A 26,499-nucleotide genomic window follows, 5' to 3' on the forward strand; every position below is an offset into this window, starting at 1 on the left:
GAGCATCCCACCCGGCAGCCGTGTAAACAGTGGGGGGGGGGGAGGGGCGGAGGAGGCCTTCACTGCGGCCCCCGCCATCCTGGCTGGACATGCCTTTCTCCTGGGGACCATCTCGAGCACCAGGGGGCTGTCTCCACCCCCCCAAGCTGGTAGCTCTGCCCACCCCTTCCGGCTGCAGAACTAAAGCTGGCCTCAGATTTACCCCTGATAATGCCCTGGTGAGCCAGCGGCTCTGGAGCCCCCGATTGGCAGCACCCAGGCCCCTGGAGTCGCAGAGATGAATCGCTGCAGCGTTTGGATGCGTCCCGTTTCACACCAGAGTGGGTCCCTGCACGGGGTGGACGCACCTGGGCCCCAGCCCCTAACACCCGCCTGGCCCGGGACGGAGATAGTTAATCTGTGAAAATGACTCTTGTCCGTGAGTTTGATTAAAACGAGTCGGCCTCAGAGTCTCCATTGTGGGTCAGCGGGTTAAGAACCAGGCTAGTATCTATGAGGACACAGGTTCAATCCCTGGCCTCGCTCAGTGGGTTAAGGATCCAGTGTTGCCATGAGCTGTGGTGTAGGTCGAAACGCAGTTCGGACCCCAAGTTGTTGTGGCTGTGGTGTAGGCTGGACAGTGGCAGCTCCATTTCCACCCTTAGTCTGGGAACTTCCATATCCTTTGGGTTTGGCCCTAAAAAAAAGAAAATAAACAAACAAACTAGCCAGCCTGGTAACTGCCATCATGTGTAAGGGACTGTCCCAAAGGGAGCAGCCGAGACCAGCCCCCTGGGGCAGGGGTAGCCACCTCTCAGGGAGAGGACGACCACGCCCCCCGGGAGAGCAGCTCTGATCCCCAGGCTGCTGAGTGTCTGGAGGGCCGTGGGGATCAAGGAGCCAGGGGTCCTGGCGGGGGGGTCTGACGTCGTGTGTGGGGGTTGAGTTTGTGATTTAGAGGAACCTCAAGGGCAACACAGAATTTCCTCCACCGCGTTGTTCCAGGGTCACTGAGCACAGATGGGCCTGAGGGCCTCTGTCAGGGATGGTCCCGGCCCCGCTTTCGTGGTCCGACCCGGGCAGGGCCGGGGTCCTGGCTCCTGGGAGATGCAGCTCCCGTAGGCGCTGGCCCCGAGGCCCTGCCTGCAGGGGTCCACTGCCACGAGTGTGCTCAACCCCTAAGTCTCCATGAGCAAACACAGCTCAGGAGAGCAGCCAAAGGCTCACCTGGGGGGGGCGGTCACAGGACAACGGGAGACCTCAGCCCGAGGGACACGCACAGGACAGTGGTAACGGGCACGGGGACCCCGGTCTGGGTCTGAGCCTCTGCTGTCTCACTGCAGTGGTTTCAGATCCAGTGCAGCCTGGCCAGGGACCCGGCACGTGTGCAGGCCCCACGGTCAAGGTCATCGCCGTGCTGTCTGAGGAGGCGGAACAGCAGCTCTTTGGCCTTGAGAGCGAGCGTATTCTGAGACGTAGAACCAAAGGGTAAAAGTGTCCCTCAGTTACGTCTGTTCCCCAGCGCTCCCTCTAAATCTGTCTTTAAATGTTACGCGAGGACCATGGTCATTTGCTGCCTTCCAACCTGGCTCATGAATGCACGGGTTACTGTTGGTTGACGTCTCCGCCCATGCAAGAGAGACGCTGAACTCTGCCCTTCTGGTCCAAGGCCAGCTTGCCGTCCAGCCCAGCAGATCAGAACCCGCTTCAGGACACGCCTGCCTCAGAGTCTGGTTTGCAGGGCCGTGAACCATCTGCACAGCACGACTCCTCACCCGAAACCCCTGGAGTCGAGTTTGGAGCCTAGTGGTTGGTGCCATCACTGTCCATGGCCTTGTCACGCGGAAAGTCAGGAAAGGGATGACTGTGGTGTCTGGGTCGCCGTCTGCTCCCCACTGGCCTGCTCAGGGTGCAGGGCGGGTCTGCAGGATCCGCATTCCTGCCTCCCGGGTGTCTCTGCACAGGGGGCTTCCAGATCTTGCTTTTGTTTAGCATTTCAACTTCGCACCTTCAGACGTTCGTCTGCATCCACGGTCCCCTCTGATCCCTGAGACAGGGCCGTAAACGCACAGCTGCAGCTCAGAACTGTCAGCGTTTGTCCTGAGCCCCGCTCGGTTACCAGCAGGTTCCGCTTTGCACCTGCCCTTCTGGGTGCAGAGAGGTGCAGTGGTCAGGGCACGGTCCGTCTCCCTGTCTGGACCCGTGACACAAATGTGGCTCCCAAGCAGCGCCTCCCTGGCTCCGCGCGCACCCCCAGCTCCAGCCCCCAGCTCACCAGGTCGTGCATCCGGGCAGTAGCCCTATTGGCACCCCGCTTCTGGTCCCTGTGGTCCACAGACCATGCAGGTTTGGGGCCCCACGTCCCTCTGGTGTTTTCAGGAATGCTGGCTTTATAGGCAGGTGGGGAGTCCTGGGAGGTGACTAATGAGAAGCCGTCCCCACAGTCGGACTGGTCAGTGACGGAGTTCTGGACACTGGCAGCCACCTCACCTCTGGTGTTTAATGTGACGTGGGTGTGGGGTCTCTCGCCCACCCCCTCCTTTCTCTCCAAGCCTCAACCTCCCCCTCCCCACCAAAGAGAGGTTTCACTGTTTGAAACTGGAGCAGTCCATGTAGTTCAAGGTCTAACTCTGTCGTTTTCTTTCTCCTCTGGTGACTGGTACCTTTTTTCTCGACGGGGTCAGCCCGAGAGATACAGCATTCCGTCCTGTTTTCTCACTGATGTCTGGAACTTTTTATGTTCAGCACCCAAGGCTGCCATGAACTTAGCCTGGGAGCCTCGGATGTCCACCGACTCTGGTTTTCCGAAACAAAACCCACATAAATGAGTTACGAATTGAGGTCCTTCCTGCAGATCCAAGGAGAGCAAAATACTCCAATCTCCATGCACCCCCCCCTTCCCAAAGGCAGAGCACAAATACTCCAATCTCCATGCCCCCTGCCCCCCGCTTTCCCAGAGGCAGTCCTATTACTGGACAACCCCGCCCCCCCCCAAGTGCTGCAACATTTGAAAGGAAAGAGCAGTGTCTATGGGAATCACTGATGCCGCTGCATCTTGAGATTCACACTTTGAACCAGTCGGAGCAGATTTGGTGCTAAGACCCCAAGAGCGGGCACAGGAGCCCCTGCTGGAAACTGGTGACAACCCGAGGAACGTAAGAAGGCACTCAGGCTCTCGGGGCGCTCAATGCCTGCGGAGCACCGAGGGCTGCATGTGTGCGCAGTCTGTGTCTGTGACCCCTTCAAGGACATGCAGAGGCAGCACCTTCCCCTCCAGGGCCAGAATCGTGAGCGTTTGGCTGTGTCCGAGCACCCCGGCCTGACTCAGCAGCATCAGACAGTGCCCGCGTCAGGTTTGAAAGCCACATCCGTTAGAGCTGAGCACTTGGGGCTTGTCTCCTTCTGATCTTGGCAGCCACAAAGCCCACGTTCAGCATTCCTAAGTCTTAATTAGAAATTGAAAAGGTTTTTCGGGAAAATTCCCTGTAGCCCTGCTTGTATTTCTGATTAAGGAGGCACTTTCACTTGGCCCTATTGAAACTTGAAAAACCAACTTGTCTCTAGCTTACATCTTAGTCTATTTTTATTTAAATTTGGGCCAAGGATGTCATTTTTCTCTTTTCGGCTGCAGAGAACTCCCTGAAATGTTCCTGCAATTGGATTTCATGAACTGTGTGAAAATCTCAGCTTGTTTTCCTTTTGTCTTTCTATAGAAAAATTGGACAAAGAGTACCACCATTTAGAAAAACACAAGAACGGTAATTTATAAAGCAGCAGTCTTAAGGAACAAAATGCGTTTATCAGCCCTTTTGCCTCAAGGCCGCCCTGTGTCTCGAAGGAGCTAGCCGGAGCTGTTGTGCTGTTGCTCTCCACGACTCTTCTTGTTCTCTTAACCAGCCAGTGCCTGTACAGTTATTCGGGATGTTTTATTCCCTGCCTGTCTTTTCTCTTGTGATAAAGTACACACAGCGGCAAGTTTACCGTCTTGCCAATTGTTAAGGACACAGTCAGTCGTGGCACGTACGTGCACAGTGGGCAGCCGTCAGCAGCCTTTCATCCTGCAGAACGAAGCCCAGCCACCAGTCAGCAAAAAATCCCACTCTCACCCCCCATCCCCTGGCATCCCCGCCCCTGCCCTGTTCTACTTTCTATCTCTGTGTTTCGACTACTGTTGGCGCCTCTTATAAGTGGACGCATACAGTATTTGGTTGTGTGTGATTGGTTTATTTCACTTAGCATAATGTCCACAAGAGTCATCCATACTGTGGTGTATGTCAGAATTTCCCCACTTTTTATGGCCGCATAATACTCTGTTGACTGGTTTGCCACTCTTGGCTCATCCGTCATCCGTCCGTGGACATTGGGGCCGCTTCCCCCTTGTAAGTGATGCTGCTTTGAGCTCGGGTGTGCACATCTCTGCAACATGGTGAAGCCCAAAAGTGGGAATTCTTGGATGCTATGGTTATTCTGCTTTTAATTTTTTGAGGGACCACGTCACTGTTTTCCGCAGTGGCTGTGCCGTCTTCCTGGCTAGGAGCGTGCGGGACCACTTTCGCCCCTTGGTCCAGCGTGGCACCTGGTGCGGGGTGCGTGTGCGGGCAGAGGAGCCCTCGGCAGGGCTGGGCTCGTACCCGCCTCCCTAGCAGTCGAAGAGATCTGTCAAAGTATCGACAGCCCTTCATCCAGGTGATTCCCTTCCGGAATGTTCCACCCGAGGACGACGGGCGTTCGGGGTGTTAGCGTGGGAAGGAAGGGGAGGAGGAGACGCCGTCCCCGCCCCCGCGGGCGTTCAGGGGGGCCAGTCCGTCCCCACGGGGAGCGAGGCAGGTCTGCACGACTGGCTCGGGAAGGTGTCTCAGCCAGAAACAGAGCGAGAGTACAAATAGCAAATGTCCAGAGCGATCCTGTTTGCGTTTTAAGAAAAGACCCCGGGAGATGAGCTAAGAGGATCGCCGGCAACACACAAGCTCCTGTGAGCAGTGAGCGCGGACGGCAGGTGCCTCTCGAGCTTTTCCTTTCACCGCTTACAGGTCAGTGCTTTGAATCTTTAATCAGTAGTGCATGCTAGTTTGATTATTAAGAGCCTAGTTTTTGAAAATGTGATTTTGAGAGAAACACTCGCTATTCAGAGACTCTTGTGTGGCCTCAGAGCTGCCCAGACGGGCAGATGGCAGGGCGCAGACTCTTGGGTGGTGGTTTGGGCGGGGTCCGCCTTCTTCCTCCCGACCGCCTTCTCCTTCCTCTCGGCAGATGCTAAGGAGCCTTGGTTAGGAGGTGGGGGCTCCATGAATGGAACCCAGAAACACACGCATCCCAGGCCCTGGCGCTGGGGAAACAGTGGGGCAAAACCGTGGCCCTCGTTCCCGTGGGGCTTCTAGGACAGAAGAGAGACAACACTAACCAGAGGGGCCTGCAGACGCCCTCGGGGACAGGAGAGGTTGAGTGGGGGAGACAGAGCTCCAGGGAGGGCCCAGAGCTTGCTGGCAGGTGGAGGAAGCCCAGACGTGAGCCAGGAGGTGGGCAGCAGGGAGCAGCCCTGAGTGGCGCCACGGGCAGAAAAGCAGGACGTGGGGCCAGAATACCTGGACCCCAGCCCAGGCATTTGCTTGCTGTGCAGCCTTGAGCGGATGGTGGCACCTTTCTGTGCCTGGTCTCCCAACTGGTGTCACAGAGGGTCATAGCAGTACCCTCTTCATAGGGTTGTTAGGAGACATGAGAAGCTGGAAGGTGCCTGACACCTACACAGTGTGTTTGACGCGTGTGTGAAAAGCAGAGACAGCCAGCGTGCAGAGGCTGTGTGCTGCTCCAGGGAAGGGTGTGTGGACCTCGGGCCGCAGTGTTCCTGCCAGGTGGGCCTGGTTCTCGCTGTGGCTTGGACAGAATAGAGGGGCTCTCAGAGGCACAGTAAAGAAACCAAGGATCCTGCGGGGTGCGCTTTAACGGGTCTTGTTAACCCGGCCCCTGAGATCATTGCAGGAAGGAGGAGGAATGAGGACAGGGCTGCCTGATGGTCTCTGCACCGAGGAGCACTGGAGCACCCGGCGGGTCCGCACCGGAGGCGGAACGAGAGGGGACCCGTCCCAGAGAAGAGGGGCGGCCCTGATCCGCCGCCTGCCTAGGAGTCTCCAGAGCCACCGGTAATTCAGGCTGTGGTCGGAGCTTTTCTTCCAGCACCGAGTTTTTTTCTGAAAATCCGTTCAGGCTCCGCCTTGTCCTTCTTGAGCTCCCCAGGAGAATCCGGACGCGTGCTGCATGGTGAATGCACACGTGAGCACGTGCACAGGGTACCCCCCGCCAGGGAAACGGGCAGCCCTCCACTGCTGACCCCTCTGCCCTGGGGTCACGCCCAGCTGTGGTCTCACCTGCCTGACCTCCCCTCAGGCACAAACCGGGTTCAGGAGAGACGTAACGACAGCAGCACGTTTATCCACCAAAACGTGCAATTTTCAGGCACTTCCGACTCGACTCAGTGAGCGAAGGCTTTCGCCGGGGGAGTCCCTCCTTTCTTTCAAATACCATTGTCTTTGGGGGAGGGGCTTGTCGCAGGGACCCAGGTGAATGTGACCCGCGGGCAGGAGGGGACCTGGGTCTCTTTTCTCTTTGTTCTGGAAGAAGGAAAGAATTTTCTAAATCTTTTTTATTTTGCCTTGGAATTTAACATCACAAAAATCATTGTTTTCCAACCCAAAACATCGTCGTGTTATTTGGCTTATGTAGCTGATGAGAGAGAAAGATGGGTTTATCTCATCAGGGGATAGGTAATGGTCAGTTACACGATACCAGCCCGGTGATGCCCACAGAAGCACGGAAAACGGCCCGTCCGTGGCCAAAAGGTGCCCTTCCCGTCCTCCCTAAAGTGAGTTATCATAGCGCTTTCCAGGAGTTATGGTCCATCCAGCAGGAGTATTTCATATCCTAAGATGCCCAGAATCACATAAATAAGAAATTACAGTCAGAATTATTACTCACCCACCTTGATCTAGACCGGCTACTAAGTTTAATTGCCCGAGAATCTTTAGCTGTGAGTTGGAAATTATGTTGAGTAGATTAATCTTGGTCTACACAGGCAGCTTGGTTAGAAGGCTGGGGCTTCTTCCCCTTCTGTTGCCTCGAGCCTTGTTTTTGACCCTCAGAAGTCCTCTGGCCATTTGGGAAGTTGGTCGTTATCAGAAGGCCTCCCCCGAACACCGGCCCTCACAGTACCTCCACAGCAGCCCACGTCTCTGTCTCTTGACCTTCACCTGTTGGGGGGCTCTGGGCCACACTCCTGGGGGCTGCGAACCCAGCCACCCCTGGCATCACCTCTCAGCTCTCCACTGGCACCTTCCCACCAAGTCCCCGCTGGCTGCAGGCCCTCCTGGGCCCCCAAGTCTTGGCACTGGCCCCACATCCCCACCTCTGAGTTCCCAGTGGACCCAGTCCAGCTGGTTCCCAGCTCCAGCTGCTGTGTGTGAGTGGGTGATGCGTTCAGCTGAAAGAGGGGGCGGTGAAGAGAGAAAAGTGCCCACGAGCTGACAGTTCAGTGAATGCACAGGTATTTCTAAGGTCGGGTGGATGCTGCTGAAAGGTAGGATGCTGGTGGGCTGTGCTGTCTGTCTGAGTTCCCTGTTCTGCTGTCGCAAAGCCCCATAGACAGGGCAGCTGGAACCAAGGAAAGGTGCCATCTCCCCCCGCCAGAGGCTGGAAGTCTGAGACGAGGCAGGGCTGGTTCCTCAGAGGCCGGGAGGGGCGTTCTGCTCCTGGTGCTTTGCCGGAGATCCTTGTGCTCCGGGGTGTGCGGACACCTCACCCCTGCCTTTCTTTCCCCTGGCGCCCTCCCCACGCGCTGCTGTGTCCAGACGTCTGCTTGTTATGACGACCCAGTCATACTGGGGCCCACTCTGCTCCCCTGAGACCTCATCCTGACTGACCGCATCTTGCATGAGACTTATTTCCAAGTAAGGCCTCATTCGGAGGTTCTGGGGTTCACCTCGCCACATGCACTTGAAACACCTCCAAGCATGTGTCCATCGAGTTCGCGGCTGGAGGAGACGGCAGAGGTTCATCTGGTTGATGTCACTCGGCAGGTGACAAGACCGAGGCCCTGGTCCCCGATCACCTGCCCGAGGCGCCACAGCTGCCAGCCCAGAGCTGGCCCTTCCACCGCGTTGTCCCTGAATACACAGGGTCCTCGCCCAGAGAGACCGCATCTGAGTCTCCAGCCCGCCATAACGGCAGGTGTCCACTCTGCAGCGAGGGGCCAGCGCTGCTGGTGACGCAGATAGATGCCCTGTGAGCCTTCTTCCCGCAGCCTGGCTGCCCGGGCCCCCACTCATGTGGGGGAAGCGACCAGAACTCTCAGGTGGAAGTACCCCGCCTTTCCCTGCAGACCTGAGGAGCCGGCGGCGGTGGGGGTGGGGGTGGCGGAAGGACAGACAGATGGGGGAGAAGGTGGACAGTTCCCAGCCAGGCGGCCAGTGGATGGAGGGAGGGAACGGGGCTGTTTTCTGGGCAGAGTGGAGAGATTCTACTACACTTGTCAGAAGAGGAGTCAGGGGTGTGTTTATTAGAACGTGGTGGGTACGGGGGCCTGGTAGCAGCACGAGTGGTTTGGGTCACGGGCCGTGTATTTCATGCAGTGCGGTCCGTTCAGTGATAAAGGCAGGTGGATGTCATATTGGCCGCTGTTGTCACAAGGAGCCAGCCCAGCAGAGCTGCCTGAGGACCCTTGGGTGGCATCTCCAAGCTTGTGCGTGTGCTGGGGAGGGGGCAAGGGGCAAGGGGTTCTTGGCCTGAAAAGCATCAGATGCCAAGGCCCAGAAGCGAAGAAGAGCAGCAGTGAGAGCAGGTGTGGCCTCCACGTGGCCGAGGGGAGGGACCAGGAGGCAGCGCAGCCTGAGCAGCCTGGGCCAGGAGGGGGCCCCTCCGCAGGATGCAGCCGGGGCGCCCGCAGTCTCGTTTCTCAGCCCATCATTCTGGTAAATCGGAGAAGACCCTCTGGGGGCTCCCTAGCCCCTCCCTGTGAGCATCTGTAGCTTTTCTAGAAAGTCCTGGGGCTCCTGGGGGAACCCGGGGCAGAGATTAGAGGAGCGAGGCGTGCTGATGAGATATAGCGGACAGTCTGAGAACCCCGGTGCTTCTGCCCTTCCTGTGTCCGTCCTCCTTCCCAGAGCAGATCCCCAGAGGCTGTGCTTTCCTCATCTGGCTTCAAACACCGTCCACCCAGGTCTCCAGTCGGCTCTTCCTGGTCCCGCGGGCATTGCTGTGACCTCTTGCAATGGACCAGCCTTGGGCGGCTTGGTCAAGGCCAAGCAAACACCCCCTACCCTTCAGCCGGCAGTGTTGGAGGAGATGCGAGCTATGGCCAAGCAAAGGTTTGAAATGTTAAGCAAAACTTCAAGTTGACCGAAAATACTTTAAAACTATATGAGTAGTGTGTAAGTGGTTAAGAAGTAAAAAAGCAGACCTAGTGTTCAGATCCCGGGCAGTTAGACTGGCCTTTAAGGGCCAGGCAGAACCCTGACCCTTAAAGGTACTGGAGTCAGAGGATTCTTTGTAACTCTATAGCAACAACAAGGAGTTCCTGTCGTGGCGCAGTGGTTAACGCATCCGACTAGGAACCATGAGGTTGTGGGTTCGATCCTTGGCCTCACTCAGTGGGTTAAGGATCCGGCGTTGCCCTGAGCTGTGGTGTAGGTTGCAGATGTGGCTCGGATCCCACGTTTCTGTGGCTCTGGTGTAGGCCGGCAGCAACAGCTCCGATGAGACCCCTAGCCTGGGAACCTCCATGTGCCGAGGGAGCAGCCCAGGAAATGGCAAAAAGACAAAAAAATAAAATAAAACCACAACAGGTATTTCAACAGAGTTGTGAAGGGCCCGGGGCTTAAACATTCCTCAAAGCCATCTGCATCCCAAAGATACAAGGAAAATGTTTCTGGCAGATCCCCAAAGCTCTGGGGACTGGTTTACTGAGCGTGCGGGAGCCGATTGATGAGCAAGCCCAGGAGGAAAGGCAGGGGTCACCTTGTTAAAAGTGTGGCGAAGGGGCTAGATGTCTCTGGGGCCGGAAGAGAGCAGATTCGGGCCACAGACGCAGCATTTTATGACCAACCATGCACTGAAAAGACAGGTCTGAGACACAAGACAGCCCGGCAGCCAAAGCGTAGAAAGCTGAGATGCGCGTCCAGAAGAGCGTTCAGAAATGTAGCCTGCAAGTGATTCGAACAAAAGTAATTAAATGTTCACAGGGCGAGAATGAGCACAAATTCTCGCACCTCTTGCTGCAGTGAACTTCTTACGCCCTTTGCCTGGGGAACATCCTGACGCCTCTCCGAGCTGCGTAAGTGAGGATCCAGTCCTTCCTTCCTCGGCACCTCTGTCCATAAGCACCTGCTCCTGTCGCCTCTTCTTGAGCCTCCTCCTGGGACAGCGTGAGACCCGAGGTGTCTGGTGGCGTCCCTGCGGCAGGTCAGCCGGGATGCGGAGATGAGCTCAGACTTCCGAACCCTCCTCGCCTGGACCTCTGTTCACCGCTGTTTGCCAAATGTTGTTTCAACGAAAAGGAGCTGTCAAGTGCGAAATGGACTCTTTGAATGTGTTTCGGTCGGGAGAGGCTGCACAGAACTGGAATCCAGTGTAATAACCCCGTGTGCCCCAGGAAGTTGACATGGGCTGTAGAGAACTGTGTGCGGAAGTTTCCTCTCTGTTCTGTGCGGCACCTCCCCCCGAAACACATCATTGCTGAGTAATAACCAAAGTGTTAATTCACTCAGTGTTTGCTGAGGCCTCGAAGCGCGAACAGGGTACGAAATCTCACTGTGGTGGAAGAAAGAAGGTGCGGAGGAAAATGTGCTGAGAAGGAACCAGGGAAACACAGTGTGTGCTGGAGCTTAGGTACAGCTGTCCTTCCTCTTCTCTCTCACTTCCTTCTGCTTCCGACAGAGCATCCTTGCAAACGGGCGTGACATCAGAGCATCCTTGCAAACGGGCGTGAAATGCAGAGGCTGCAAAACAGAAAGCAGCTTCTTCAAAGACACACAGCCAGTGGGCTGCTGCACAGGTGCCTGTACCTGGGCTCTGACCTGTATCCCAACTCTGAGCGGCCTGCAGAGCTTCTGCCATTCACTGAAAAGAGCAGGACGAGGTCTGCGTCGGAGGCAGCGTTTCCTTTTACTCTCGTCGTCTCAGCCAGGAGGCTTCCTCAGTCCAGAGCTCAGGTCTCCATCGCAGGAGGCCAGCACGCCTGTGGGCACGTGGGCACGCGCTCAGACCATCCATTCTCGACACCTCCTCACGGCAGCTGCCGGTGCACCTGAGGAGGCCGCCAGGTGCTGGGGACGCCCAGGCTGAGCCCCCATCTCCGGACTCGGGTCCGAGGTTTCAGGGGCTTCCACGGCGCAGAGATGGACATGAACATCCAGAGGGTCCTCGGCGTGGGGTCCTCCATCAAACCTGGGGCTCCCTGCTCGTGACAACATCCAGGGGGGCGGGGTCTTCCCCGCCGGCCGACCAGCTCTCCCTTTCTCTGCAGATGCCGACTGGGGGGTCTTAACGGTTCAGCTGTGTTCTGGCGCTGACCCCCCAGGGTTGTCTCAAGCCCCACAGGGTCAGGGTTACCGGACCCCCTACCTCAGGTGCCAGCCCTAAGTTGTCCCTGTGCTTCTACCCACTAGCTGTAAACCCAGGCCCCCAAGACCCCTCCTCAAGCTGGACAACTCGCCAGAACAGATGGCAGAGCTCAGGGAAGCACTTCAGTGATTTAGATTACAAAGGATACTCTAAAAAGTCAGATGAGAGGCCGGCGAAGGGGGTGCATAGGGCGAGGTCCAGAAGCTGCCCTCTGTCCCTTGGGGCTTGGAATGGGCCCCCTGGGTGGTTCACCAACCCCCGAGAAATTCCCCTACCCCCTGTTGTTCAGGTTCTCTTGGGGGGTCCACTGTGCAGGTGTGACACCTTAAATCACGGGCTGTTCTTAGCCCCTCTCACCTCCTCGGGTCAGAGGTGACTGAAAGTCCCACCCCCTCCTCACAAGGGCGGGGGCTGTCTCTAGGGGCCTTGCCCAGGTCACCTCCTTAAGATAAGTTCAGGTGCGACTGAACCGGTCTTGTTATGAGTAACGAGAGATGCTTCACAGGTGGAGCTGGTTCAGAAGCCAGGGACAAAAACCAAAAGTAGCAAAATGCTTCAATCCCTTTTGTCGCTTAGGAAATTACGAGAGTTTTGGGAGGTCTGGCTGGGAGCCGGAGACAGAGGGCCACATATATGTCTCTTATCATGACGTCACAGGTCCTCGGGTGAAAGGTCAGGATGGGATTCCAGGGCGGGGGGCAGAGGAGCACCTCAGCTAAAAGGAGCAGATCTGCCTTCCAAGCCCAGCTCTACTCCTAAACGCCGCTCCAACCTCGGGCTGTTCCCTCACCCGGGAAGTAGGAGCGCTGCTCCCGAGTGGCAGTGGAGGCGTTTAGTGGAGAGCGCCTGCGAGCTGTCTGCCTGACACCTCCCTCTGTCCTTCTGCCGTTTGCCTTTCCAAGTGGCAGTCACCAGGTCACTGGAGTCTGGTTTGGTGACAGGGCCAGGCATCCGGGCAGGGAGCTGGCTGGGGCCTGGCCCACCTAAAGACAACCCTGAGGTCACGGGCAGCTTCCTGCCTCCTGTCCTGTCCCTGTCACTGCCTTGACCCAGGAGGGAAGGTGGGAGGGTGACCCCGTGAAACCAGGAGCCCAACAGGCTGTCTCCTGGGACCTGCTGTGTCCTGGGGGAGGGTCCCTGGCCTCTCAGGCGGGACAGTGAGGCCGGCCGGCTGGCGCCACAGTGACCACAGCAGCTCGAGGTGGCCTCACCGTCCTGCAGCTTCCTGATCACCCACAGCCTCCCAGCCTCCTGCCTTCCTCCCCGGGGGTTGAGAACAGAAGTGGGGGTCGAGTCTGCCCTGCCCCTTCCCGCATCGGTGCTGGTCCCCAGCGCCACCCTCCCTGCCCCCGAGTCACCGAAGGAGCCTTCTCGTCCTGGAGAGGACACAGAGCTCTCAGGGCCTTGGGGTTTCGCAGATTTTGTTTTGTTTTCTTTTTTAATTAATAGACTTATTTTTAGAGCACTTTTGAGTTTATGGAAAAATTGGAAGAGAAGGCACAGCGAGCGCCCACACGCGCTGTCCCCCCTGAGTGCGCACCCCATCCCCTGGGGCCAGCCCTCTATGAGTGCAGCGGGCTGGTTAGAACGGGTGCAGCAGGGTGGCCCATTGTCACGCCTCGGCGGGGTTCACCCCAGGTCGTGTGGTTATGGGCTTTGGCGAACGCGAGGTCATGTGTGTGCCTTAGCCTCGCTGCCCTGAATCCTCTGCTCCCCACGCATCCCCCCCGGGGCACAGGACAGGGATCAGGCAGAAACAACACACACGCAGCTGTGTTTGTGCACAGTGACCAGGGGAAAAGAAACATCTGTCCTTAGCAGCCCAGGGGTTTGCTGGGCAGATGCAGCCCAGCTCCAGCCTTGCCCCGGGTTTTCGTCCTGCCGGAAACGGCCTCTCCAGGTCCTGGTTTGCTCCCCTTCCCCCGGAGCCCAGACCAGACTTAAAAGACGCTCTGCACTGCGGCCCTGCCGCCCTCTCCTGCTTTTTCTCATCCTTCTGGAAGGCCCGGCCACCTGCCGGCACAGATGGAGGCTGGGACGAGCCTCTGAGTCCATCCAGGTCCCCAGGCCTCCCCACACCTGCAGCAGGAAGCCGCTCACCTGTCCCCTGACCCCGGGCCTGCTGTCACAGCCCTGCAGGGCTGAGCGGTGGCCTCTGTGGGCTGAGGGCCGACAGGCAGGAGAGATGGCAGTGGGGGGTCCCTTCCCTGGAGAGCATCGGGACCCCCTCTGCAGGTGCCCCCCGCGCCCCTCTCTGCTGATGCTTGTCTCTCTGCCCATGACAGGAGCTGGCCTCGACGGCGTGGAGGAGATCAAGCGTCACCCTTTCTTTGCCACCATCGACTGGAATGTAAGCTGCATGCCATGGTCCCAACTGCGCAGAAACCACGGGGGCCGGGGGTGGGGGTGTGCGGGTGGAGGGAACCAGGCAGCCACTGGGTACAAACCAGAGGGAAGTGTAGGCCCGTCACCCGAGGAGGGCGGGCCCCAGGGGGGTCCAGACCACCCAGCCCTCCCTGCAGCTCTAGGCTCTTCCACCCTCTGTCCACGAGAGGCTGGCCAGTCCCAGGGGCCCCACAGCCGCCCCACCTCCCTGAGGACGGAGCAGAGGCCCAGCAAGAGGTGGGAGCTTTTGGTCTGGGGGCTCCGGGCCTCCCAGGTCTATATCGTTTCCTGCCTCTAATCAGGATCCGGCTCCCACCCTTAGCACCCTTGGAGAAGTTGTTACAGAAAATGTTATCCAGACTGGAAACGACAGAGGTTTTTGCAACGCTTGTTAAAGACCTAAGGACGACCTCCTTCAGGGGACCGTTGTGACGCGTGGGGACCACTGCGGGGGTGGGGGTCCTGCATAGGAGCGAGATGGGACTTGACCCCCAGGACAGCCGGCAAGGGCGGGATCGGCGGACGGAACGTGAATCAGAGGAAGCCCCAGGGCGAGGGCCTTCCTGCTGAGGCTGGAGGCTGGTCAGAGCCAGGCAGGTGTCCAGGCAAGGCTGGGCTCAGGCCTGGCGCAGGGGCTCAGGGGCCTGAGGGATCTGGTCAGTTTTGAGGTCCCCAGCCTACGCTGTCAGCTGATGAACTGCAGCCCCTCCCCCGGGAGGACCCCGTGTCCAGCTCTCCCAGCCACCCGCTTCACTTCCCGAACCTCACTTCTCCCTGACCCTGGGGCCAGCCCCTGGGTGCAGCTCTGAGGGGCAGGGAGCGCGTGTCCCAGTGGCTGGGGCTGCAGAGGAAGGCAGGCCGCCCCGGCGCCGCGTCCTTTGGTACTTTCTGTTAGGTCGACACCAGTTACATTTGGGGCTTCCTCTTCCCGAGCTTGCAGATGAACCTCAGAGGATGTGGACAGCGTCTTTGCAAAATTCAGATGTTTTATAACAGGGCAGTGTCTATGTCTGCCTACCCACTCCCCGCAGAGTGGGGGCCCCATCGGTTTCTGGGAGCGGGCGGCACCTTGGCTCAGGCAGGGGGACGCCCCACCCGCCCAGGTCTTACCTCTGAAGGTTTTAGCACAAGCGCCAAATCAAACCACCGTTCGCAAAGCTTCCCAACCTCGCTCCCCCCAGCGCCCAGCCCCGATCTCTGCTGGCGCCCCAGGGTGCACTCGGACTGGGAGTGTGGGGACGTTGAAACCTGGTTCTAGAACTTGCACAAGGTCCGGCCTCATTCCAAGGAAGAGGAGAGAGAAGTCTGCAGACTCTCGGTGGCGACGGAAGATGCCTGGGAACACGGGACGGCGGTGCTCGTGGGGGCTGTGCTGGGAAGGGGCCAGCAGGGGGGTGTCCCGGGGGAGGAAGGGGCCCCCATGGCCACACCCCTCAATGCCAGGGCCTGGCTGGGAGGCTGTAGGCAGGCGCTGTGGAGCCGCTCACCTGAGCCAGAGCTGGCCTGTCGCAAGGGGCCACATCAGCTTCGTGAGGTGCGTGGAATTTTCACAAGGCTCAAAGGCCTGGGACACAAGCCTGCGTGCATAAGGCCCAGGTCTGCGGGAGCTCTGAGCAGGAGCCCGCGGGAGCCCCCCTTCCTCCACCATCTCAGAGCTTGGCCGAGATGCCCGCCAGTCAGGGGGGCTCTGGCGCACGGTGGGCCTGGCTCTGTGCTCGGGGCAAAGTCCCGGATTCCTGTGCCAAAAAGGTGACTTCTGCATTATGTCAAAGCAGTCAGACGCGAATTGAGGTTGGGAAGTTCCTTTTGTGGCTTTTCGCTTTTGTTTCATTTCCTTTTTTGGTCTGCTTTTTGAGAGAGGCCCTCTGGCGCATTCAGAGGAGCTGGCCTGTTGTCATTTCCATGTTTGCCAGAGGACGGTCAGGCAGGGACAGAGGAACAGAGGGACCTCGTTGCGTCCCTCGCTCTCAATGAGGGTGGGGCGGGGCAGTGCTGAAATACCACGTTTGTGCGGATTGATTTATTTAATGACTGCTTGGTGCTCGCTCATGTCAAGGTGAGCAGGTGCCCAGGATTTAGTGATGGAAAGACACAACTGCCCGGGGGGAACGAGGAGGGTGTGGGAGGGACCGGGAGTCTGGGGTTGGTGGATGCAAACTATGACATTTAGGATGGATCAGCAGCGAGGTCCTGCTGTGCAGCCAGGGAATGAGATCCAGTCTCGGGATAGACGGTGATGGAAGAGCATATGAGAAGAAGCGTGTGAATATATGCATATATATATATATATATATACACGTATGACTGGGCCGCTATGCTGTGTAGTAGAAACTGCCTCTACACTTTAAATCAACTATGCTTCAGTTTAAAAAGATAAGTACATGACAAGAACTGTCCTCGAGCTGCTTCAAGTCCAGGGGTGTCCGCCGTGCAGGAGCGCTGTCGTCCAGCCCAGAGGGGTGTGCAGAGGGTGTCCCGTCAGACAGGCCGACGCACAGAGGTGGAGGGAGGTTGACAAGCAGAGGCGGGGACAGGGCTGGGACGAGGCGGGTTGTCCCAGCGAAGGCCTCCCGGGACTGCAGCCCCACTCCAGCGGCTCGGGCCCTTCCCAGTCACCCTGTCTGACCCCCGTCCGAGCTGGCAGCCACGCAGGGGCCGCTGCATCCTGGCCAACCTCAGCTCCGGTCCCACAGCAGGCCAGCCCAGGCCCAGGCTTTAGGACGGCATCAGCGGGTCCCGGGGGTGATGGGATCCGTTTGTCCAGATGTGCTGTTCCATTTCCAGCAGCTTAGACACCTGGAAGCCACGGTGGAAAGAGACCCACGTGCAAAAACCATTAAAACCAAGAGGCCTTCTGGCCACCCGGCAGGCGCTCAGAATGATTGGCCGACTCGGCGCCAGAGGTGGCCTCAGGATCCAGCCTGGGAAAGTTCGAGGATATGGTTTCACGTCCACCTCCGTCTGTGACCCCAGACCAACAGCAGAAGTTGTTGGGTTTTGAAAGGAAGCGCCTGTCATCCGACACTTCTCTGGGGCTCTTGGGTTCCTGCCGGAACAGAGTCCGCAGACGCTCCCATGGGGGTGGCCGCCCAGCGCGACCCGCTCTTCCAGGCACCTTGACCCCCGAGCCCTGCGGTCAGCGTCGGCCAGGGGATTCTCCCTGGAGGCGCGCTCCCCGGGCGGGAGCAGTGAAGTTCCAGGTGGATCGTAGCCAGGACGCCTCTGCAGACGGTGACAGGCAGCCCGGCTGGAGCGAGACCGAGAGCACAGGATTAGCACAAACCCAAAGCAAGTCGCCCACCTGGGGCCCTGAGCCCGGAGGAGGAAGCTCGGCAACGCAGCCAGGCCCCCGCGCGGCGGGAACGGGGCTCTGTCAGCCACGACCTTCCTGCAACTGCGACTGCTCGCGGCTCGGTTGCTGTCCCTCGCGCTGGGAGCCTGGGCTTGTGTTCTTCCTCTAGTCCTCAACCCCTCGGGCCTCAGGCTGCACGGAGCTCGTGCACCGAGGTGGCCCACGGAGGTCTGGGTCCTGGGTGCTGCCAGCCGTGTTCAGTGTCTCACGGTACCTGGGCCCCTTCCCCGCCCACCTGGAAGGTGTCTGTCCATCCATCCTGGGCTAATACACCAGGAGGGCTCACTCGCTCAAGGAGCCGACAGGTGTCTTTGTTCAAACATAATCGCCCTTTGGCTCAGGGGTTGTGTAAATCCAGCTCCTGGGGCTGGAACTGCTTAGGGTGGGGTCCCCCGTGGGGGCGCAGACCAGACACCCCGGAGCCGCCCACAGGGCTCGATCGTGTAAACGCTTCCTGCCCCCCCTCCCGTGCTGTCTCCGCCCTGCCTCTTCTCTGCCTTGTGTCTGCCCTGCTGTTTCAGGCGTCCTCTCTAGCTGTGCCCTTTGTGTAAGTGGAGCGCGTTAACATTGAAACGCCTCGAGCCAAAAGTGCCTGCGAAAACAGATGTTAGGTCTGCGACCCCACAGTGGAGTCAGTCATGTCTTCATTACCAGCTGCTATTTTTATTTCACGTCCTCTGCCCTTCCCTGATCACCTGAAGGTCTTTGCGGTATAAATAGAATCCAAGTGCACCTGCTCAGAGCGCCCCGGCCTGGATGCGCGTGGTGTGACATCCGTTCCAGCGCTGCCACAGCTTGTGTCATCCTCAGATCCTGGAACGAACACCGTGAGGGTGACGCCTGGAGAATCTGGTCACGAGACCCCGCTTTCTTTCCATCGGTGCGGGAGGATCCGTTCCGGAGACCCAGGGCCCTCTGGGTCGGGAGGGTGGCGCTTCTCGTCAACCTGAGGGTCCTCCACGGCCTGCCCCGCCCTGCGTTCTCCTTTTGAACTTGTGCACAGCAGTGGACGTCACAGCCTGGAAGCAAGTTCACGTTCCCCAAGCGCCTCAAACCCACGCCTAGGCCACGGGTCAGCGCGACTGTTCCGACAGCGCCTTCTGGAAGCGTGTGCTCCGGGCGGGGTCTCTGCTGTGACGGAAGTGTGGAAACCCAGGCCCTCCTCCGTCTGCCCCTTGTTCACCCTGAACCCAGACAGCCCACCTAGTCTCAGCCTCATCTATGAAATCAGTGATGAGTCTGCTTTTGCACGTTGCTGAGAAATGGAGAGCAAATTTTAGCAAGTCACTGCGTCCGCTTCCCGGACTTGCGACTGGCGCGGGGGCGGGGGGTGGGGGGTGGCATTGTCCGTGACTCCAGACCTGGTGAAACAGGAGCTCCGAAAAGGTCCCGGGCTTGGTGTTTCCAGCCCAAGGGTGGGACCCCTCTGGTCAGGCAGGGTTGGGGAAATGCGTGCTGACTGCTTGCAGCCAGAAGTCCCCCTGGTTTCCAAGCCCTGCTACCCACGGCCAAGTGTGCAGCCCCACAAGTGACACTGCTTGTTTCCAGGGTGATCTGGCTGATCCCAGTGCCCCCCACCCTGTTCCCAACGCACCCGGGGGGGACGCTCCTCGGCCTGCACCTGGTGTCACCCGGATGCAGCCTCTCCTGACGCCCACCTCCTCAGACAGGCGTCCCAGGCTCTGGGCTGCCCCTCCCCTCCTCCCACCCCCACCTCAGCATCCACCTCTTGGCCCCACCCGGTTCCAAACGCCTCTGTGTTGTTCCTTAAGTGCAGTCATCCGAAGAGAATGAATGAGCCCCTGCAGAGCCTGAGAGGCTGAAACAACAGGCATGAGGCCACGGCCTCCACATCCCATCCAAGGCAGAACCAGTGAAATGGGTTCAAACCCCCAGTGTGGCCAGTTCTCTGACAGGTGCTCCGATGGGCCTGCTAAAGCACACAAACTGCGTAAAATAACCCAAAAGAACCCAAAAGCATGACCCAGCGCCTTGGTCTGAGCGAGGGGTCTGGACACCCTAACCTGGTGACAGCTGGAACAGGTGCCCCAGGGACGTGCAGAGACTAGGGGTGGGGAGTGAGGGAGACCAGGATAGGCTCTGTGTGCCAGCAGGGCATCAGGGTCCAGACACTGCCTCCGGGGTCACCAGGGCAGGAGGATGGTGCCAAGGAGCAGGGCTCTTCCTGCTGTCACCTGGGGTGTGGCCAGGGCGTGGCTGTCCCGTCAGATTTCACTTGAAGAAGAGTCTTCTTCCCAAAAAAGGTTGAAAACCATCGCCCCCAAATCAAGAATACATAGCCCTCCCCAACCCTTCTCCCTTGAACTAGGCTTTGCTGTCTCTTCGTAGAACTCGTGAGTATAGTCTGTGTCACCTACAGCAGGTGGCATGTGTGACGTATGCTCCCGAACCCACGGGCGCTCTGAGGGGGCCGCTGGGCAGGTGGCGCAGACACCGTCCCTCCGCGTGCTCCTCAGCGCCCGTCTGCCTCCCCACAGAAGCTGTACAGGAAGGAGATCAAGCCGCCCTTCAAGCCGGCGGTGGGCAGGCCGGAGGACACCTTCCACTTCGACCCCGAGTTCACCACCAGGACGCCCACAGGTGTGTGCATGTTCGGTGGGGGCGGGGGGGGGGCGTGGGACCTGTGGTTCTTCCCAACAGTAGCGGGTCCTCCGACCTGGCAAGGTAGGGACAGGCCTCCGAGGGCCGGGAAGCCCCGTGGTCAAGGGCACGTCCATGGAAAATAACCCTCAGTTCTGTGTGCGGTTCCTGCTCCTCTGCTCGGTCGTAAAGGCTCCTGTGATAGAACCACTTCTCAGAGTTTCTGCTCTGGCGCCGTGGGTTAAGAATCCAACTGCGGTGGCTCAGATCCCTGCAGAAGCACAGGTTCGAGTCCCAGCCCAACACAGAGGGTTAAAGGATCCGGTGCTGCTGTAGCTGTGGCATCAGTCAAAGCTGCTGCTTGCATCATTCAGTCCCCGGCCCTGTAACTTCCATGTGCTGTGCGTGCAGCCTTAAAAACAAAAAAAGAACCGCTGCTCTGTTGACCCCCAGGTGATGCCCAGTTGGGAACCTCCCAGATGTTCTGTAGGTCCCCCACCTCCTGCCGCCTCTCGTTCTGCATTGCCAATCCAGTGACAAGCCCTCCCCCACACCCATCGTCCGAGGGACACACACGGGCAAGCTCGAGACAGTGAAAATCCCTCATTTAAGAGGAGAGGTGTTATGGGAGGGGAGACTGTTGGTAGGTCTGTAAATGCCTGAATGTGGATCTTATTCTTGCCAAACACCAAACACCTGTTGCATTGGCTGCTGGCTCTCAGCCCAGCAGGTGGACTTGGGGATTTTGCTTCTATGCTATGTCTTAAATTACTCCTGCGGGCTATCAGATTCAGTCAGAACTGGCCAGCTTGCTTTAAAAGTTGTCATTTTGTGATATTAATAAGTTAATGCTGACCTTTTAGAAATAATTGTCTCAGTCTGCCCAGGCGGCCATCACAAAATACCACAGGCTGAGTGGCTCCAGCTACAGACATTTACCTTGGCTTCTGGAAAGAGTTCTCTTCCGGGCTCTCGGATGGCGCCTTCTCGGTGTCTCCACATGGAGAGAGGGGCCTGGGGTCTCTTCCTCTTCTTATGAAGACTTCGGTCACTGAACCAGGGCCGCCCTTCTCACCTCGTTGGACCTTAATTACCTCCCAGAGACCCCGGCTCCCAGCCCAGGCATGTGGGGCTTCGGCGTGTGAATTTTCGGGACAGAGTTCAGTTCATCACCGCAAAGGTGGCGGTTTTGTTTGAAGAATATGAACAAGCTCCTTCTGCAGAGAGCGGCAGAGGAAGCTCAGCCAGCTGGCAGCTGGGTTGGGGCTGTGTGATGGGTGCATGAGGGCTTCCCATGCTTTTCTCACTGTTGTGGAATCTGGAAGTTTCTATGATTTCTAAAAGATTGGGAGTTCCTGTCGTGGCTTAGCGGGTTATGAACCCGACTAGCATCCATGAGGACGTGGGTTCGATCCCTGGCCTCGCACAGTGGGTTAAGGATCCGGCGTTGCCATGAATTGTGGTATAGGTCACAGCTCGGATGCGGCATTGCTGTGGCTCCAACACCTCTATATGCCACGGGTATGGCCCTAAAAAGCAAATAAATAGATAAGATAACCACAGAGCAGAGTGTGTACAGTGGATACAGAAATGGCAAAAGCGGGTTCAGTTGGGACAGACTCCACCCGGTGCCCTCTGGCCTCAGGCTGAGGGAGAGCCCATTTCCCACCCTGCAGGGAGCACGTCAAGGGCGTGAGCCCTGGGCAGGCTCCGAGGGTCGGGGGGCTTCCCTGCGCCTGGGGCAGCACCTGACCCACGTGGCCGGGGCTCCAGAACCGGGAGGGAGGCGGTTCCTGGGTGCCGTCCGTCAGGGGTCGAGACACAGATGCTCACCCTTCCGGGCCTCCCGCAGTCCCCAGAGGCAGCCAAGACTGTCCTACGGGCAGAGCCCAGGGGTGACAGCTGTCACCATTTAGGCGGCCCCGCTGCTGCGAGACCGAAGGAGGCTGCGAGGAGGAGGGGAGTTGGGGCTGCTCTCTCCAGCAGGCCGTGTTCTCGGCTGCCCCCCACATGTCACGCGATGAGCCAAGGTTACGTGCGGCTGAGTGGAGAATCCCAGATGCTGCGGAGTTATCTGTCTCCATAGACCGTGTTCTCACCCAATCCTGTGTGTCGGGGCCAGTGGTTACCGTGGACAAGATTGACCCGATTCACAGTCAAAGCTTCAGAGGCTGGGACGAGGGGGCAGGATGGGGGCTCCCACCCTGGCTGCGCCTCCTGAGGTTCACCTGAAGGTCAGGGACACAGAATGACTGACCCGACACAGAATCCTGTGATGGGTGTTCTCATGGCCTCTGTGCATGTTTCGAGAGGGTTCCAGCGTTTGGAACCCCGTGTTTAAAACACCGAAATGAATTCATGTTTGTGCTGCCGGGAAGAAAAGGCTAACACAGTCAGCTCGAAATTATTCAGCAGTGCGTGCTTTCTGTAGTATCCATGAGGAATTCAAACTCCGACGTAGCTGGCCTGTGTGGTTGCAGGCTTTTTTCAGCCCCTCAGAACCCTTGTGTGCACAGAGAATTCAGTTCTATTTCGTGACGAACCAAAGGAAAATGTAATTGGACACGATGCCTTTGCGTGCTCCCCAGAAATGGCTCTGTCATTCCCGACCATCGGGAATGCTCCAGTCCGCTGTACTTAGCGCTAGCTTACCGCATGACACCGTGTGCCCTCGAGGAGCTTGTCATTGAGGTGTGAAGACACAGAAAAGTCACCCTCCCTGTATTTGTGTATTTGTAAGAGTGGAATTTTCTAAGCCCGTGAGCTGAGCACCCAGCCGTTAGAGAACGTGATTCCGAAACAGCAGATAATCCACATCCCGTGTCAGACTGGGGCGAACTGTCAGAACTTTTTGTAGTGGGCTTAAAAGTCTTTCTTTTTAAACGTAAGCTGCTGCTAAAGCTGGTGGCCGTTCCTGGCTGACGCGCTCAGAGCGAGCTGCCAGGCAGGAGGCACCAGTCTAAGAAGAAAAGCCCAGCAAACGCATTGCCCGAGTCAGACGTCACCCCTGGGACCAGCAAGGGTTGGCTGTCCTCAGTGTTCAGTCTCCTCTCATCGACCCAGGTCTTTCGTTCCTTTTACTGTTGAGCTGAAAAGCAGCGTCTCCTGGCCGAATTTGTTCCATTCTCTCTCAGGTTCTTTTCCCACATACACCATCACGGAATAGACAGTAGGTCCCCGTTGGCCAGTCCTTGCATATAGACCTCAGGGTGCACGTGCCCATCCCACACCCACGGTCCCTCTCTCCCACCCCCGCCACCTGACCCCTTTGGTAACCATAGGTTTTTCAGAGTCTGGGAGTCTATTTCTGTTCTGCAAATAAGTTCATTTGCATCCTTTTTTTAGATTCCACCTGTAAGTGATATCATATGATGTTTGTCTTTCACTGTCTAACTTCACTGAGTAGGATAGTTTCTAGATACATCCATGTTGCTACAAATGGCATTAGTTCATTCTTTTTTATGGTTGAGTAATATTCCATTGTATATATGTACCACACCTTTATCCACTCCCCTGTCAATGGACATTCAGGTTGCTTCCATGTACCTATCCAAAGAAAACTCTCATTTGAAAAGACACATGCACCCCTGGGTTCATTGCAGCACTGTTTACAATAGCCAAGACACAGAAGCCATCCCCTGGCCGATTTTAAAGCAGCTTACCCCGCCGTCTTCTCTCATTGGTCCCCGGGAACTCTCTCCACGATAGGGCGTTTGGCCCCTGGTCAGTTATCTACGAGGCAGATACTCTCTCTCCACCCACCTTTTATCCTCTGTTTTCCCCAGTGATGGGCTTGACATGGGACCGTCTCGTAGCAGCCAAGGTTCCCACCAGGTCGACAGAGCCTGGAGGAGTCAGCCCATCCCAAGTGTCCTCAGGAGCAGAGCACCCTCTGTGCTGCCCACAAGCTCCGTGCACCTGGGGCAGGGGGCAGAGTCACCGTTCCCGGGGCAGCGTCCCTGTGCGCACTTAAACCAGAAACTCAGAGTGGCCTCTGTGCCCTGGCCCAGGAGCGGCAGCTCACCCTGAGGTTGCTGGTGGCTCTGGGCTCCGTCTGGAGTGGGCGGGGCAGAGGGCAGTGGTTCTTAGTAAGGTGTGATCAGGGATCATCCTGAGGTTTTCTTCTAGGTGTTTCCGCCATGTGTCAAAGCGCGGGCACCACCCAAAATCAAGGGTGGTTTCATGTGGCTCAGTGTCTTGTCTTCATTTTACCTCTGTTTCCAACACACACCGCACATCTCATACACACAACACACACACACACACCACGCAGGTGCACATGTGCACACACATCGTCTCACACACTGCGCACACACACACACACCGTGCAGATATACACGTACACACACCACACACACACACACCCCGCAGGTGCACACACACCTCCCATACACACTGCCACACGCCCACAGGGTTACCACACCACATAGCCGCCCAGCTCCTCCTGGAAGGTTGACTCTCCTGTTGTTCCCGCAGACTCACCTGGCGTCCCCCCCAGTGCCAACGCTCATCATCTGTTTAGAGGATTCAGTTTTGTGGCCTCCAGCCTGGTCCAGGAGCCCTCGCAGCAAGATCTGCACAAAGCCACAGTTCACCCCATCGTGCAGGTAACCCCCTGCTGTGCAGGTGACTCCCCGTCACGCAGGTGATTCCCCGTCACGCAGGTGGTCCCCCATCAGCAGGTGGGACCCCATCACACAGGTGGTCCTCCATCAGCAGGTGGTTCCCCATGGTGCAGCCCAACTCCATTTGCCCCCATCCAGCCAGGGCAAGGAGGTGCTGCCCCTGTGGGGTCTGTGGACTGAGCCTTCTCAGCCCAGGTGGGGAGCCCTGCCCTCACGAAGTCCTCCCCCCGCCCCCCGGGGCCATTGAGGGTTTGCCATGGGGACCTGAACCATGCTTCACATTAGTCCCAAAGACGGAAAGAGTCCTCAGAAGAGCATCGCCTTGGCATGTCTGTGCCCGGAGCCCCCTCGGGTCACACCCGGGCCCCTGCGGTGCCGAGCCGAGCCAGCACCTACAGCAGTTGGGTTGGGGGGGCCAGGTCCCGTGGGGGAGGTGGTCTGTGGGAGGTCAGAGCAGGAGCCATCTTCATGGGGCGTTTTCCACCTTATCAACGTGAGCAGATGCGCTGTATCGAATTTCAGAAAGGTTCAGGACCAGCTTTCCTTTGAGAACCGGGTCAGGACGCAGTGGACGGTGCTGGATTCCCAGATTCCTCTCCCCAGGCCTTTGGGGAGACACGGCGTGTCTCAAGTGGACACGTGGGCGTTCCCACTGTGGCACAGTGGAAGCAAACCTGACTAGTGTCCATGAGGACACGGGTTCAATCCCTGGCCTTGTTCAGTGAGTTTAGGATCTGGGTTGCCATGAGCTATGGTGTAGGTCGCAGACACAGCTCAGATCCCAAATGGCTGTGGTGTAGGCCGGCAGCTGTAGCTCTGATTCAACCCCTAGCCTGGGAACTTCCATGTGCCATGAGTGCAGCGCTCAAAGTATAACTACAGTGGGCACATGCTGTGGCGGTGTACCCCGTGCTGGGGACTTTGTCTACACCCTGAGAGGTAGCGATGGTTAGCTGGGCAGCGAGGGGCACCATGGGGTCAGACTCCCAATCCGAGGTTGAATCCAGACCCCCGCTCTGCACACGGTCAGAGCCTCACACTGACGGCTCTGGGGGTGGGGCCCTCTCACTTCCAGATTCCCACTCGGATCTTTGGGGAAACGGGCAGGTCCAGGGTGACGGGAACAGGGGTCCTGGCCAAGGGACGGGGAAGCTGGGTGGATCTGGAACCATCACTAACGAGCTTGCGACCACAGTGGGAGGCCCCCTGCCTCCTGGCCCCGGCTCCCTGCGTGCGCAGACGGGGGCCCCCTTTGCACCTGCGGTCGGGGCGCTTGTGGCTGAGCGTCTGCACGAGGCCCCTGACGGCGCTCTCCGCCCGCTCCCTCTGCAGCAGTTACACGGGAACAACATCCACTTCACCGACGGCTACGAGATCAAGGAGGACATTGGCGTGGGCTCCTACTCCGTGTGTAAGCGCTGTGTGCACAAAGCCACGGACGCCGAGTACGCCGTGAAGGTAAGCGCACCGTGCGGGGCCGGCGCGTGTGCAGCTGCCCCGGCCCCAGCCGCACGTCCAGCCTCCCCCACACCCTCCGCTCGCCCGTCTCTGATGTTAGGTCGCCTGCTACCAAACTGTTTCGCGGGAGTTCCCCTTGTGGCTCAGGGGGTTAAGAACCCGACATTGTCTCCGTGATGATGCGGGTTCAGTCCCGTATGCTGCAGGTGCAGCTGTAAAGAGAAAAAACTATTTGGCAAGTCACGAATATCTTCTGTTCTAGCCAACACGTAGGTACGGACCGTCCTTAGTAACTTTATGCGTCAAACACCCGGGACCAAGGGCTTCGGGCCCTGAGCAGAGTCCCCAGCGGAGGTGGGACAGTCATGGCGTTTGGCGGAGGAGGCGGGACAGAGGGGAGGAGGGGAGGGCGAGCGCTCCCGTCCCCAAATCAAATCAGAGAAGGAAATAGCAGCGCCCACTGGTTTTATTTGTGAAAACTTAAGCTAGTCG

The 26,499-nt window shown here is 58.1% G+C and overlaps 1 protein-coding gene across 6 annotated transcripts in view; it reads left to right on the plus strand.

Annotated features, from left to right (window-relative positions):
• RPS6KA2 (ribosomal protein S6 kinase A2) overlaps positions 1 to 26,499 on the plus strand; it is a 318,051-nt gene that overhangs the window by 268,143 nt on the left and 23,409 nt on the right. For all 6 annotated transcript variants that reach the window (XM_047769754.1, XM_047769756.1, XM_047769757.1 and 3 more), the window contains 4 exons: positions 13,872 to 13,936; positions 19,822 to 19,924; positions 24,401 to 24,531; positions 25,882 to 26,007. In XM_047769754.1, coding sequence (XP_047625710.1) covers positions 13,872 to 13,936; positions 19,822 to 19,924; positions 24,401 to 24,531; positions 25,882 to 26,007 — 425 coding nt within the window. The remainder of the gene's footprint in view (positions 1 to 13,871; positions 13,937 to 19,821; positions 19,925 to 24,400; positions 24,532 to 25,881; positions 26,008 to 26,499) is intronic.

Source organism: Phacochoerus africanus, chromosome 2 (assembly GCF_016906955.1).
Source record: "Phacochoerus africanus isolate WHEZ1 chromosome 2, ROS_Pafr_v1, whole genome shotgun sequence".
In the NCBI taxonomy this organism is placed as follows: Eukaryota; Metazoa; Chordata; class Mammalia; order Artiodactyla; family Suidae; genus Phacochoerus; species Phacochoerus africanus.